The sequence below is a fragment of the Thamnophis elegans genome, chromosome 4 (assembly GCF_009769535.1).
Source record: "Thamnophis elegans isolate rThaEle1 chromosome 4, rThaEle1.pri, whole genome shotgun sequence".
Lineage (NCBI taxonomy): Eukaryota > Metazoa > Chordata > Lepidosauria > Squamata > Colubridae > Thamnophis > Thamnophis elegans.
In genome coordinates this window covers 137,041,550-137,057,602 of record NC_045544.1, presented here as the reverse complement: position 1 = coordinate 137,057,602, position 16,053 = coordinate 137,041,550, and the positions used below count along the sequence as shown (strand labels likewise).

The 16,053-nt window shown below is 45.5% G+C and overlaps 1 protein-coding gene across 1 annotated transcript in view; it reads left to right on the top strand.

Annotated features, from left to right (window-relative positions):
• The window catches only part of BCAS3 (BCAS3 microtubule associated cell migration factor), a 448,094-nt gene that overhangs the window by 152,063 nt on the left and 279,978 nt on the right, over nucleotides 1-16,053 (top strand). Inside the window, 1 exon segment of the mRNA XM_032216614.1 lies at nucleotides 4,124-4,217. Coding sequence (XP_032072505.1) covers nucleotides 4,124-4,217 — 94 coding nt within the window.

The window sequence follows — 16,053 nt, the reverse complement described above, 5'->3', positions numbered from 1 at the left end:
AGGCGAAGGAAAAGAAGAGAAGATGGGAAGAGAGCAAGGAAGGAAAAAGAAGAAAAGAGGGGAAGGAAGATGAAAGGAGAATGAAGAGGGAAGGAAAAAGAAGAGAAGAAGGAAGGAAGATTATAATGAGAGTGAGTTAGGGTCTCAGGGAAGTCCTGCCTTAGCATTTGGTCACCACAGGCGCCCCTTGCACGAGTCCCATGTCACGCCCACCATGGCCACGCCCACCATCCCCCCCACCCAGGCATGCCCCACCCTCACCCCAGTCCTCCAAGGTCAAACACAACCCTGATGTGGCCCCCGATGAAATTGAGTTGGACACCCCTGTTCTAGAAAGAGTGCAGAGAAGAGCAGCAAAGATGATGAGGGGGCCGGAGGATAAATCGTATGATGAACGGTTGCGGGAACTGGGACGATCTAATTAAAAGAAGGACCAGGGGAGACAGGATAGCAGTCTTCCAATGTCTAAGGGGCTCCCACAAAGAAGAGGGGGGGTCAGCTTATTCCCAAGAGAACCTGAGGACAGGAGAAGGAAGTAATGGGGTGGAAGCTCACCTGAGAGAGATCCAATCTGAAAATAAGGAGGAATTTTCCTGATGATGAGTGCAATTAATCAGTGGAAAAGCTTGTCTTCTGGAATTGTGAGTGCTCCATCTTTGGAGGAGTTTTTGAAAATAGACTGGGCAGCTATTTGACCTGCATATACAGTATAAAGTCTTCTGCCTTGACCCAAAGGTGCTTTTTTGTTTTTTCTTTGAAGATGTTTTACTTCTCATCCAAGAAGCTTCTTCCGCTCTGACCAGATGGCGGAGGATGGAAGGATTCATACTCCTTGCAGACAGCTGGTCATTTGCATCCTTTTAGAGAGCTGTTGAGGCCCCTTGGAGGTTTATCTCTGTCCTCAGAGCCACCTAAATGGTGCTTCTGGTTCATGTAGTCTGCAATTTCTTTTCTCCCACAGCATTCAAAGTATGCCTTGAGCAGTGGGTTAGACTAGAAGATCTCTGAGGTATCTTCCAGCCCTGCGATCCTATCATTCTTCCTCGTCTTCCTCTGTACCTTATAGAAGAGAACTCTCTCTTTCTCTCTTTCTCTCTTTCTCTCTCTCTCTCCCTCCCTCTCTCCCTCTCTTTCTCTCTCTCTTTCTCTCTCTATCCCCCTCTTTCTCTCTCTCTTTCGTTCTCTCTCTTTCTCTCTCTCTCTTTCCCTCCCTCCCTCCTCTCTCCTCCTTCATTCCCTCTGAACTTCAGAGCACCTGCCTTAATTTTTATTTATTTCTATATTTTAATGTAAGAAAAAATATTTTTCCACAACCACTCTTACACCATTAATCTGGCAGTGTGTCATCTGAGTACAATGTGTGTGTCATCATGTTTAACATTTACATCATTTTTAATGTATTCTTATCTTTCCTTTTACCTTTACATTTCCATTGCCTTTTAATTCAGCTCCTCCCCTATAATTCTGTTTTCTTTCCCAATTTATTCAGATTTCTCTTTGTTCTCGCCTATATTCACTTTCTGTCCAGTGATTAAAAAAAAAACCCATCCGATTCTTCCTTCTCTTTAATTGCCAACGTTAATCTGATCATTTCTGCACAGTCTAATAATTTTTTAATTCCCTCTCCCTCTGAGGGAATTTTTTTCCCATTTTCCAATTTTCTGCAAATACAATTCTAGCTGCAGTTGTTACATGAATAATCAAATATATATTTTCTATACTATATTTCTCTGGTAAAATACCCAACAAAAACAGTTCCGGCTTTCAATCAATATGCTGCTGTATCATCCTTTCCAACCACATATGAATTTTTGCCCAATGTTTTTTTTTTGCCTCTGAACATGTCCACCACATATGATAATACAATCTCGGCATCTGGTGACACTTCCTGCCTTAATTTCTATTGAAGGATCTCTGTTTTTTCTCAGGAAGAAATTTTTGTTGCAGATTAATAGCTCTGACTAAACCGAAGCTAGCTCAAATCAAATTAGTTTGATACTGGATTCCATTAAAAAGAGACGATCCACTGAGGTTCCCCATTGGGGATAGTTAGCCTTTTCCCTGCAAATTGTTTGCCCTTAGCCAGAATATTTTTAGAGGTGCTTTTATCTGTGTCAGCTTGTGTGTTGGAAATTATCCTTTGTGATTATACATCTTGCAGAATAATTATATCACTGTGTTGGGCTGGAAGGATGCATCTTTTCCTGTTAGCCAGCTGTAAGGTTGGCCAAAAGTATCATGTCTAACTTGAGGGGGATTTAGGGAAAAAACAACAACCAATATTAGATTTCTGGATTAGCTATAACAATTACTCACCACTCGTTCAATGAATATTTACGACCTCGATGAAGACTCAGTTTAATTAACAATACCACAGCTGTCTCAGTGGTGCATTAGATTCGACCTCAGTTGGATTGCTGAGTGGATAGTGCTGTTTTTCACACAACACAATCTCACGTCAACTGCATATACAAGGGCCATTGCACAGTTGTGTAGAATTGCACAGAAAGCGGGGTTTTGCCCTGATGATGTTTGCTATTGGATTAAAGAAATGTCTGCAAGAAAACAGCCAACCTCAGGGAGCAATAAGGACCCCACAAGAGATCAACACTCCCATCCGCACTGATAGGCCAAACCATTTGTATGTAAACAGTGAGCGAACCCCACTCTTTTCTAGCACTGATGATGTTACCTAGCTGGGCAATGAAATGCCTGCAAGAAAACAGCCAAGCTCAGAGAGCGCCGAGGACCCCACAGTTGTCCTTCTCTTCCTCCTCTTTCTCCTCCTCCTCTCTGCAAACCCCACTCCCTTCTAGTGTCATGAGTCTCGAGCCAAGTTTCAAAAGAAAATTGATTCATGAGTCATGAGTCTGGAGCCAAGTTTCAAAAGAAAACTACTCATTTATTAGGAGCACCATTTTTGCAAAACCTTATTGCAGTCAGATCTGAGCCTCATTTGAATTATAGCTGAACTTTACCCCTCTTCCTCCCCTCCCCTCAGTCTGTGTCATAAATCACATTCCCCAATGAGGTGCACCCCTCCCAAGTCTGCTGCAGTAATCTGAGATCCGACTTTAGCCGAAGGTATGCGTGGAATGCACTCCCCCGCCCTTCCTTCACCATGGCAACTTTATGAGTTGACATTTAGCACTGAGGATGTTACCCTGTTGGGTCATGAAATGTCTGCAAGAAACCACCAAGTTCAGAGAGCACCAAGAACCCTGCAATTATCTTCCTCCTCCATCTCCATCATCATCTCTGGCACTGATGATGTTAGCCAGTTGGGTTATGAAACACCTGCAAGAAACCCGCCAAGCTCAGAGAGCACTAGGGATCCCATAGAACAGGTTGAAAAAATAATAATTTTGGAAGTCTAGATTAGGGATAATTCACCATGGAGAAAGTCTATCATTGTGGTCAGTAAGAGTTAACAATGACTTGAAGGAGAGGTGGTGCATGGAGTCAGGCGCCTCCTTCGGATAGGTTTGTGTTAGTAAGAACTCCTGGGGAACTTGGTGGGTTGTGCTTTGGTAAAAAATGGAGTTGTCTATGGTGATTTCATGACAACATGAAATGCTACCCAGGTCTGATCCCACGTCGTGTTTTTACCATACCTCATTCTGATTCCCAGTGGAAGATGCTTGAGCTGGTGGAAGGAGGCCCTTTGCTAGCAGATATAATTATCCTTGTGCGTAATGATCTTTATGGGGTCACCCCTTACTTGGATGACTTAGGAAAGGAATACTTTATTTGTTTGCTCCTTGGTTTATGATATTTGCATCCCACCTTTATTCTTTGTACAAATAACTCAAGGTGGCAAAGTTATCTAACATATCTTCCTCCTCTTATTTCCTTGCAGCAATAAACCTGTGAGGTGGGTTAGGCAGAGAGAAAAAGACTGGCCCAAAGTCACCCAGCTGGCTTTCATGCCTAAGACGGGACTAGAACTCACCATCTCCTGGTGATTGACCCAAAGTCACCCAGTTGACTTTCATGCCTAAGGCAGCACTAGAACTCCCACTTTGTAGCCTGGTGCCTTACCTGCTAGAGGAATCCCTGGGCCTCTAATGTAATAGAATCAAATGTAAGTTGTGCTGTTCACCTTCCATTTTCTATTACCCAGGTGCTGGTGAGCGAGGACTCCGACAGTGACGGCATCGTAGCTCACTTCCCGGCCCACGAGAAGCCCATTTGCTGCATGGCTTTCAACCCCAGCGGTAAGCATTTTTTGTTGGCGGTGCATTATGGATTATTTCAATCAGGCAGAAAGTTTTATTTGTTTGCCCCCTGAAATCGTGGTTGAAAACGGTATATTGGCACCTGAACAAACCTTATTTTGTCTTGGATATTTTGCTTTCTGTCTTTCTTTGATTCTGAAATAGACAACCCGTATTTCTTATCTGCTCTGCTCTGACCATCCGCTACAACTTCGACCATCCTGACCCCCACCAAAAAAGAGCATCCTTTGCACATCCTTTTAACTGCAGATAGTCCTCCACTTATGTCCACTGCTAAGAAAGAGGTTAAGTGAGTTTTGCCCCAATTTATGACCTTTCTTGCCGCAGTTGTTAAGTGAATCACTGCAGTTGTTAAGTTTAGTAACACAGTTGTCCTGCAGGCGCTTTTTTCAACAGGCAACTGGACTACCCGCTTAGTCTGGGAAGGCACACATTTTGCATGTTCCTATTAATATGTAAAGGGTGGCTCAGTGGCTAAGATGCTGAGCTTGTGGATCAGAAAGGTTGGCAGTTTAGTGGTTCAACTCCCTAGCACCGCGTAAGGGAGTGAGCTCCCGTGACTTCTCCCAGCTTCTGCCAACCTAGCAGTTCCAAAGCAGGTTAAAAAATGCAAGTAGCAAAAGAGGAACCACCTTTGGTGGGAAGGGAACAGCGTTCCGTACACCTTCATGGTTTAGTCATGGTGGCCACATGACCACGGAGACATCATCGGACAGTGCTGGCTCTTCGGCTTTGAAACAGAGATGAGCACCGCCCCCTAGAGTCGGGAACGACTAGCACATATGTACGAGGGGAACCTTTACCTTATTAATATGTAAGTCCATATACAGAAGGTATGTTGTTGAAAGCTGATATATTGGGAACCACCTGATCTGTCTGATGAGTTAAGCGTTTGGGTAAACTTGAGTCTTGACCAAGGCTATTAAGCAAGAGAAAGGGAAGGGTCCTTCTGATGGCACCCACCTTCTATAACCACATTTAGAGAGCTGCAGCATTAAATTTACTTCGGGTCAAGATGTCACCGCCAATAAATGTAGGAAATGGGCATTAATGTATTTGAAAAGTAAGATAATTGACGGTTCTTCCTCTCTGTCATTTCCCATTGGAAGAACAATGCCTCTGCCTCCCTTGAAAAAATTTACTTGATTTCTTGAGGTTTGCATCAATAGTCTCCTAAATTTAATACCACTTATCCTTTCCCACTTAAGGCTTAACCTGGACATGTAACTCAGATGCCTTTTTACTCCAATTTTTCCCAGCTGGGAGTGACTGGAAGCCATCTGAAAGGGGTCTTTGAAGCCTCAATAACAGACATTTTGCCTCTTCCCTCCCCTCCCCTCCCCTATTTTCTATTTTCTATTCTTAATACTATTCTATTTTCCCTTCCCTTCCATTGTCAGTAGATTCTCTTCTCTTCGTTTCCATTGTCAATAGATTCCCTTCCCTTCTCTTCTCTCTCTTCCTTCCCCTCCCCTCTCCTTCCCTATTTTCTATTTTCTATTCTTAATACTATTATATTTTCCCTTTCCTTCCCTTCCATTGTCAATAGATTCCCTTCCCTTTCCTTGTCAATAGATTCTCTTCTCTTCTCTTCTCTTCTCTTCTCTTCTCTTCTCTTCTCTTCTCTTCTCTTCCCTTCCCTTCCCTTCCATTCCATTCCATTCCATTGTCAATAGATTCCCCTCTCCTCTCTGCTCCCCTTCCTTCCCTCCCCTCCCCTCCCCTTCCGTTTACTTTCTTTCCTCTTTTATTCCTTTTCTTTCATTCCCTTCTCCTTCCTTTCTTCTTTCCTTTCCCCCCTCTCTTTTCTATATTTCCTTCCTTCCCTCCCCTTCCCTTCTCCGAGGTGGCACAGTGGTTAGGGTGCAGTACTGCAGGCCACTTCAGCTGACTGTTATCTGCAGTTCAGCGGTTCTAATCTCACCGGCTCAAGGTTGACTCAGCCTTCCATCCTTCCGAGGTGGGTGAAATGAGGACCCAGACTGTGGGGGGCGATATGCTGACTCTGTAAACCGCCTAGAGAGGGCTGAAAGCCCTATGAAGCGGCATATAAGTCTAACTGCTATTGCTATTGCTATTCTCAGCTGGATGAGGCTTGTGCGTAAGCAGTCTCCATCCTTAAATGGAATGGCTAATTTCTGGTCCTTAATTTATGACCACAATTCACCCCTAGACTTTTGTTGCTAAGCGAAACATTTGTTGTGTGTTTTGCCCCATTTTACAACCTTTCTTGCCACAGTTGTTAAGTGAATGATTGCAGGTGTTAAGTTAGTAACCCGGCTGTTAAGTGAATCTTGGCTTGGGGAAATGAACCCAGCAGAACACAGAACAATCTCCATGAATGTATTAATTCAAACGATTTTAACCTGCTGTTTCCTGTAGGGATCACGCTCACAATGATTTTAAAGAACTTAATTGCTACGAAATTCAATCAGTCAATTTTACTTACGTCCAAAAGGCCCAAAAGATGAAATTATCTATCATGTTAAAATAAAAAAAAGCAAATAAGATAGTATAATAAAGCCAATTATTTTCACAAGAGCCTATAAAATTGGTTAGGTAAAGCATTTAGCCAAGATCATTCCGTGCTTTGGGGCGATCAGAACCCAGTTCTCTTGAGGCTGAGGTTCTTACTACTCCTAGTAGGCTGCTAATACTAGCTTAGACCACCTAGTGAGTCTAAAGGTGCTTTAGCTCATGGTGTGCCAGAAGCCCATCTCAAAGTTCCCAGGAGTTTCCTCCTGTTCGAAGTTTGGCAAGAAATAATTTAAACCAAGACCTCCCCCTTATTTAAAACGGCCCAAACAGTTTACAAACATTGAGGATGCGACGGTGACCTCAATAAAAACACATCTGACCTGCCAATGTAAATCCGCAAGCGTTCGCCAGAGGCAGAGGCGCCTCGGACCGCAGATTGGGAGGTTGTCACAGACAGAAGGAATCTACCCCATTTGGGGGGCCGCGGGGGGGGGACGGACAGCGGCCTGGGTGGGAGAAAAGGCTGATTTAGGTGTTTATGAACTGGCCTCCAAGCCATTAATGTTGTACATACGATGGTCTGCCTGGAATCCTGTGTGTGTGTGTGTGTGTGTGTGTGTGTGTGTGTGTGTGTGTGTGTGTGTGTGCGCGTGTGTATAATCTTGATAACAAGAAAGAATGGCTATCCAGTAGAATCAAATGTTCCATCTCAAACCAGGCCAGACTAAACGGGTGACTGGAGTAGAACTGGTCCAGACTGCACGAACTCGATAGGTGGCCTTTTGGTGGTGTTGAACATACATACATTATTGAAGACTTTTTAAAGACAGGAACCGAACAAGCTGAAGAACTGGCTGGTCCCATCTGTTCCATCAGACGTGTGGCTGAAGGAGTTGTTGGCTTAGGTGTGGTTTGCCACGTGTGGAGATCTAGCAATCCTTCACCGTTCTGCTAGTTTCCCAAGTAAGCTTTGCCATGCCAAGAAGAATGACCCAGTTAAGGCTTGCTCTAAAAGTGCTACTCAATCAATGTTGGCCTTTTCATATTTCCTCCGAAGAGGAGGCTACGTCGCATCAAGAGAATTCCATTTCCCTGTTTAAAAAAAACTCAGTTTCTCCTTGTATGGTGTGTTTGATGACAGGGACAAGCCTGCACCCCCAGTTAATATAGGCCGCCACCCCCACCCCCACCCCAAATCTGAGGTACGTGTGGATTCTGGAAGTAGCAATAGATTAGAATATTTGCAGCTTAGGGTTGAACTGTGGATTCCTTGGTGTTCTCTGAGCTCGGTTGGGCTTTTTCTTTGTAGATACTGTATTTTTTGAAAGTAACCTCATCAATGCTAGAAGAGAAGGGTGAGTGGGGTGAGGATAGAATCAAGATTACTTGAAGTGTTAATACCACTTTATAATGCCTTGGTAAGGCCACACTTGGAATCCTGCATTCAGTTTTGGTCGCCACGATGTAAAAAAGATGTGGAGACTCTGGAAAGAGTGCAGAGAAGAGCAACAAAGAGGATTAGGGGACTGGAGACTAAAACATATGAAGAACGGTTGCAGGAACTGGGTACGTCTAGTTTAATGAAAAGAAGGACCAGGGGAGACATGATAGCAGTCTTCCAATATCTCAGGGGTTGCCACAAAGAAGAGGGAGTCAGTCCTATTATGAAGTTCCTGAGGCAGGACAAGAAGCAGTGGGTGGAAACTAATTAAGGCGAGAAGCAATCTAGAATTAAGAAGAAATTTCCTGACAGTGAGAACAATTACTCAGTGCAACAACTTGCCTCCAGAAGTTGTGAATCCTCCAACACTTGAGGTTTTAAAGAAGAGATTATAGCAATAATAGCAATAACAGTAGACTTATATACCGCTTCATAGGGCTTTCAGCCCTCTCTAAGCGGTTTACAGAGTCAGCATATTGCCCCCAACAACAATCCGGGTCCTCATTTTACCCACCTCGGAAGGATGGAAGGCTGAGTCAACCCTGAGCTGGTGAGATTTGAACCGCTGAACTGCTGATCTAGCAGTCAGCCTGCAGTGCTGCATTTAACCACTGCGCCACCTTGGATAACCATTTATCTGTAGTGGTGTAGGGTTTCCTGCCTAAGCATGGGGTTGGACTAGAAGACCTCCAGGTCCCTTCCAACTCTGTTATTCTATTCTAAATAGAAGGAGGTGAGGAGGAGGAGGACTGTGGGGTCCTTGGTGGTCTTTGAGCTTGGTGGGTTTTTTTGCAAATGTTTCTAGGTAACTAGATGTTACCTAGTTTGGCATCATCAGTGCTAGAAGAGAGGAAGGAGGAGGAGCTGAGGAGGAGGAGAAGGAGGAGGATTCTGGGGTCCTTGGTGTTCTCTGAGCTTGGTTGTTTCCTTGCAGATGTTTCATTGCCAAATTAGGTAAATGAAACTAGACACTGTGCACCCATGTTGCTTGGGGAATTCTGGGACTTGAAGTCCACACACTTTCATGGGGCTGACGTTGAGAAACATTGGCAGTGATGGCGAAACTTTTATCCACCGAGTGCCCAAACTCTGTGCACACGCATGGCCAAACTGAAAGGTGCATATCCCCGTACAAACACACACATACGCACATGCGCAGAGGAGACTCAAAGACCACGGCCTCCCAATACCAGCAGCGCTGCAAGAGGTAAGATCTGTTTCTTCTGCGAGCTTCTGTTTCGTCGTTTGCAGGGAAAGAGAAGCTAACGAAAGAAACCGCCACGGAGATCTGAGCTGGGGTGACGGTGTGCACGCCAGCAGAGAGGGCTCTGCATGCCAGATCTGGCACTGTGCCATAGGTTTCACCATCACGGGCCTAGGTGGAGCTGGACATTAGTTAGTTAGCGTGAGGGTTTCCTCGTGGGAAGTGTCATAGATTCCCCAGCAGAGTCTCTTCTCAAACCGCGACAGGAATAGACAAACTGTACATTAGAACCAGGGGTGGGTTGCTCCCTGTTTGGCCCGGATCGGGAGAACCAGTAGTGGCAGCAGGGGGAGGCTCCACCCACCCGCCCGGATGCTTCTGCGCATGCACGAGCGAACCGGTAGGAGGAAAAAAATAGAAACCCACCACTGATTAGATGCAGCGTTTCTCAACCTTGGCGACTTTAAGTCCTGTGGACTTCAACTCCCAGAATTCTCCAGCCAGCACAGCTGGGGAATTCTGGGAGTTGAAGTCCACAGGACTTAAAGTCACCAAGGTTGAGAAACACTGGGTTAGAACCTCCAAAGGTTTGTCCTTTTACTGGGATTTGTCCCCTATGAATGAACGAGTCCCTCTCTGGGGGAGCTGGGCAGGTCCAAAATACATTTTAAAAAATGATGGAATAAATAAAACCAAATTCATTTTGACTCGTGAAGCCATTTCAACATAGAATATTAGCCTTAGCCTACCTTTTTGCCAATGTTCTGGAAACTCCAGCCTTTTACCATCCTGACTGCTTGAATCTGGTAGGATCTATTTTTACCCAGGAATGTGGCATGTACAGTGGGGCAAAAAAGTATTTAGTCAGCCACCAATTGTGCAAGTTCTCCCACTTAAAAAGATGAGAGAGGCCTGTACCGGTAATTGACATCATAGGTAGACCTCAACTATGAGAGACAAAATGAGAAAACAAATCCAGACAATCACATTGTCTGATTTGGAAAGAATTTTTTTGCAAATTATGGTGGAAAATGAGTATTGGGTCACCTACAAACAAGCAAGATTTCTGGCTCTCACAGACCAGTAACTTCTTCTTTAAGAGGCTCCTCTGTCTTCCACTCATTACCTGCATTAATGGCACCTGTTTGACTTATTAGCAGTATAAAAGACACCTGTCCACAACCTCAAACAATCACACTCCAAACTCCACTATGGTGAAGACCAAAGAGCTGTCGAAGGACACCAGAAACAAAATTTAGACCTGCACCAGGCTGGGAAGACTGAATCTGCAATAGGCAAGCAGCTTGGTGTGAAGAAATCAACTGTGGGAGCAATAATTAGAAAATGGAAGACATACAAGACCACTGGTAATCTCCCTCGATCTGGGGCTCCACGCAAGATCTCACCCTGTGGGGTCAAAATGATCACAAGAACAGTGAGCAAAAACCCCAGAACCACATGGGGGGCCTAGTGAATGACCTGCAGAGAGCTGGGACCAACGTAACAAAGGCTACCATCAGTAACACACTATGCCGCCAGGGACTCAGATCCTGCAGTGCCAGACGTGTCCCCCTGCTTAAGCCAGTACATGTCTGGGCCCGTCTGAAGTTTGCTAGAGAGCATTTGGATGATCAGCATTTGTCACCTCGAGGCTGGATTATTGTAACACGCTCTACATGGGGCTACCCTTGAAAAGCGTTCGGAGACTGCAGTTAGCTCAGAATGCGACCGCGCGGGCGATATTGGGTGTGCCGAGGTACACCCATGTTACACCTATCCTCCGTGAGCTGGATTGGCTACCAATTGGTCTCCGGACTCAATTCAAGGTGTTGGTTATTTAAAGCCCTACATGGCTTAGGGCCAGGATACCTTCGAGACCACCTGCTGACACATACCTTCCAGCGGCCAGTAAGATCCCACAGATTGGGCCTCCTTCAGATGCCGTCGGCCAAACAATGTCGGCTGGCGGGCCCTCGGAGGAGAGCCTTTTCGGTGGCTGCTCCGACTCTTTGGAACCAGCTCCCCCCGGAAATCCAGACCATACCCACTCTCATGGCCTTCAGGAAAGCCGTAAAAACTTGGCTGTTCTGGCAGGCCTGGGGCTGTTGACCTCACTGTTGAGATCCGGCCCCGACTAGAATGAATGTATGAGGGGTGTCTGTTGTTTTTAATTGTTTTATCGTTATGTGTTTTTTATATTTCTTGTAAGCCGCCCGGAGTCCTTTGGGATTGGGCGGCATATAAAAACTCCAAATAAATAAATAAATAAATAAAATCCAGAAGAGGATTGGGAGAATGTCATTTGGTCAGATGAAACCAAAGTAGAACTGTTTGGTAGAAACACAACGCATCGTGTTTGGAGGAGAGAATGCTGAGTTGCATCCAAAGAACACCATACCTATTGTGAAGCACGGGGGTGGCAACATCATGCTTTGGGGCTGTTTCTCTGCAAAGGGACCAGGACGACTGATCCGTGTAAGGAAAGAATGAATGGGGCCATGTATCGTGAGATTTTGAGTGCAAACCTCCTTCCATCAGCAAGGGCATTGAAGATGAAACGTGGCTGGGTCTTTCAGCAGGACAATGATCCCAAACACACCGCCCGGGCAACGAAGGAGTGGCTTCGTAAGAAGCATTTCAAGGTCCTGGAGTGGCCTAGCCAGTCTCCAGATCTCAACCCCGTAGAAAACCTTTGGAGGGAGTTGAAAGTCCATGTTGCCCAGCGACAGCCCCAAAACATCACTGCTCTGGAGGAGATCTGCATGGAGGAATGGGCCAACATACCAGCAACAGTGTGTGTCAACCTTGTGAAGACTTACAGAAAACATTTGATCTCTGTCATTGCCAACAAAGGATATATAACAAAATATTGAGATAAACTATTGATATTGACCAAATACTTATTTTCCACCATAATTTACAAAAATATTCTTTCCAAATCAGACAGTGTGATTGTCTGGATTTGTTTTCTCATTTTGTCTCTCATAGTTGAGGTCTACCTATGATGTCAATTACAAGCCTCTCTCGTCTTTTTAAGTGGGAGAACTTGCACAATTGGTGGCTGACTAAATACTTTTTTGCCCCACAGTATGAAGTGGTGACTTTTGATGCCTGTTTATATAATGTCATTAGCACTTAGCCGTCAACAATTATACAGGCTCTAAATACTATTTTCATAGATTGTATAATAGCGCTCTCCAAAGCAACGGGGGCTGCTTGTTAAAAAGGTTTTCCAGTGACTTTTGGGAAGTCCATAAATAAGACATACCTTATTATGCCTGATTACCGTATTTTTCAGAGTATAAGACGCGCCCAGGTTTTGAAGAGGTAAATTAGAAAAAAAAGTTTTTGCACTCTGCAGACCTCCCAAACCGGTGGTGGGTTCCAGATACCATCGCAACCGGTACCCTGCGTCGGGGCTGGGCGTCCACCTTGGGCACGCATGCTGCGCATGCTTGCACATGCCACCGCCCTGCGACACCCCAGTTGCTCGGCAGAGGTCACACAGGCGTCGTACGCTGTGCGGGTGCGCATAATTGGCCCGTTTCCCTCAAAAAGCAGTAAGGAATGTGGGTAGATGGGCAGGTGGGCTTAACGAGCCACTATTCTGGTACGGTGGCCGCTGGTCCCAGTGGCCACTGGTACGCCAGTACCGGGCCGTACCTCCCAAAACCCACCACTGACCCAAACCCTCTGCACACCTTACTTTTTGTGAAAAATGGGGCATGCAGAGAGTTTGAGAGGCCTGCAAAGTGCTCCTGGGGGCTGGGGGGGGTCAAAAACGAGCAAAAAAATGGCCCGTTTTTTGCTTGTTTTTGTCCTCCCTAGCCCCCAGGAGCACTCTACAAGCCTCCCAAACCCTCTGCACATCCATTTTTGCAAAGGGGGCAGGGTTTCGGGAGGCCAGAAATGATGTATTCAGTGTATAAGACGCACACTCTTTTTCGGGCAGAAAAGGTGCGTCTTATACTCTGAAAAATATGGTACTTGTTTGTTTGTTTATAAAATAGGCTCAGGGCAGCTAGCAATCGGAAACATTATCAGGTCAGAAATTAGAATAACTTTACTGTCACTTCAAATGTATACTAATCGACATACATTAAAATGAAATCTTGTCGCATACACCTCTCAAAGACTCACCACCTCCAATATACACTATATAAACATGACCAAATAAATAAATAAATACAAAATTGTACAAATACCCACATATATTATATGACACAGAGAAACATCCCCGTCTAGTTCAGATGTATACATGTACATGGCGAGAAAGACGAATCTTGCCAGTTTACCAGACAACCGGTTTAGGGAACAAAGTTTATTACAGCAGGGGTGTCAAACTCAAATTTCATTGAGCGCCACATCAGAGTTGTGTTTGACCTGGTGAGGGGGGGGCATGGCCAGGGGGGTGTGGCCAGCTCGATGTCACTTGTGTTGGGGGCACCTGTGGTGACCCAAGCGCTCTGCCAGAGAAAACGGGCTCCTGAGCTCTGTTTTTGGCTGCGACGGCCTCCTGTTTCCAGGGCAGCCTCATGGGCCGGATCTAAGCACTCTGTGGGCCAGACTTTCAGTTTGGGCATGCGCATGCACACAGTTTGGGCACTTTGTGGATAAGAGGTTTGCCATCACTGGTATAGGGTCTCTTTCTTGAGCAGTGGGTTGGACTAGAAGACCTCCGAGGTCCCTTCCAACTCTGTTGTTCTGTTATTCTTGGCACACAGGGTGCGGTGTCTGGCTCTAGTGCCAAATTAAAGTCTGTTGTTGTGAGCCAGCCAGCCCAACAGCTGCCTGGAGTCTGTTTTCCAATTTCCCACTGCCTGCCTTGTTTGGTTCACATTTAATTCACATTCAGCTGTGACTCCGAGGTCAGAATTAAAACAAACATTTTAATGGCAGCATTTATAACACTGGCAACTCTTGGCTCAGCACCATGAACTGGACCAGGGGATTGTATGGATAGGGCAGAACCATCAGGCATTGCAAACAATTGTTGCTGAATCTCTTTGCCCTCTGTTTCCTCTCACACTGCCTGCATCATCTGTAAATCACACAGCTGATTTAAAAAGAAAAACTCACCATGTGGACTTTGGGGTGATGTTAGGAGAACTGGTTCCAGTTTTTGAAAGGGGCCATAGATGGAGGAGAATAAAGGGGGATGTGGACATGAAAAAGCATACATATTGCCATGGCTTGCTTTGGGATATTTTAATGTATTTTATTTATTTATATCCTACCTTTGTTGTTGTTATTATTTTTTACACATAATTGAAAACGGCAGACATATCCAACATCCCTTCCTCCTCCGCTTTTCCCTACAAATACCACTACCTTGTGAGGTGAGTTGGGCTGGTTCAAAGCACCCAGCTGTCTTTCATGGCTAAGGCAGGACTAGAACTCACCATCTCCGGGTGATTGGCCCAAAGTTACCCAGCTGGCTTTCATGCCTCGGGCGGATCTAGAACTCACCATCTCCAAGTGATTGGCCCAAAGTCACCTAGCTGGCTTTCATGGCTAATGAGGAACTAGAACTCACCATCTCCGGGTGATTGGTCCAAAGTCACCCAACTGGCTTTCATGCCTACGGTGGATCTAGAACTCACCATCTCCAGGTGATTGGCCCAAAGTCACCTAGTTGGCTTTCATGGCTAAGACAAATCTAGAACTCACCATTTCCAGGTGATTGGCCCAAAATCACCTAGCTGGCTTTCACGGCTAAAGCGGAACTAGAAGTCATCATCTCCTGATGAATGGCTCTAAAGTCACCCAGGTGACTTTCAAGACTAGGACAGAACTAGAATTTACAGCCTGACGTTGAATGTCGGATGAACAACCTGGGTGTGTGTGCACTTTTGTTTCCACTTCCGTGTCAGCATATCCATCTTCTCAAAGTCTGCCCCACTGGGTGTGTTTTCCCATCTGCTCCCGTTCCCTCTGGAGATAAAATCGAATCCTCTGATAAGGATCGCCCCACTGCCTTTGCAAATTAGTCAGCCAGGGAAAAGAACCGGAGGGGGATGAATGGGGGGATGGTGCAATTGAGCTTCCCATCGCTATCTTCCGTGTGCCATCATTTCCTCCCCCAAGTTCCTTGTCCAGTGGTTACATTGGCCATTTTTCAATCCATTCAATATGATGCAAAGAGCTCATTGCTTCTCACAGGAGCTGTATGTGCCTTGGGAGCTGTGGTGCGTCGAAGGGAAATGTGGATAATGCTGGCAAATTAACTTTTTCTGCACGATAGGCAGTCCTCGTATGACCGTAACGGATCCCCAAATTTATGTTGCTCAGCCAGACAGCTGTGAAGTGAGTTTTGCCCCGTTTTACGACCTTTCTTGCCACACTGGCTAAGTGAATTGCTTCACTTGTTGAGTTAGTAACACAATGGTTAATGAATCCTGATGTTGCTTGTCAGAAGGTCACAAAAAGGGACCACATGAGCTCGGGACACTGCAGCCGTCACAAATCCATGCCAGTTGCTAAGCATCTGAAATCTGATCACGTCACCACCAGGATGTTGCAACCGTCGGAAGAGTGAAACGTGGTCATCAGTCACTTCTTTCAGCGCCGTTGTAACTTTGAATGGACGCTAAATGAATGGCTGTAAGTTGAGGAATACCCGTTACTCAAGGCTTGTAGCTAAGGCAGGGGAGGCAGACCTGGGGTGACTCCAAAGGCTGAATTGAACTGAA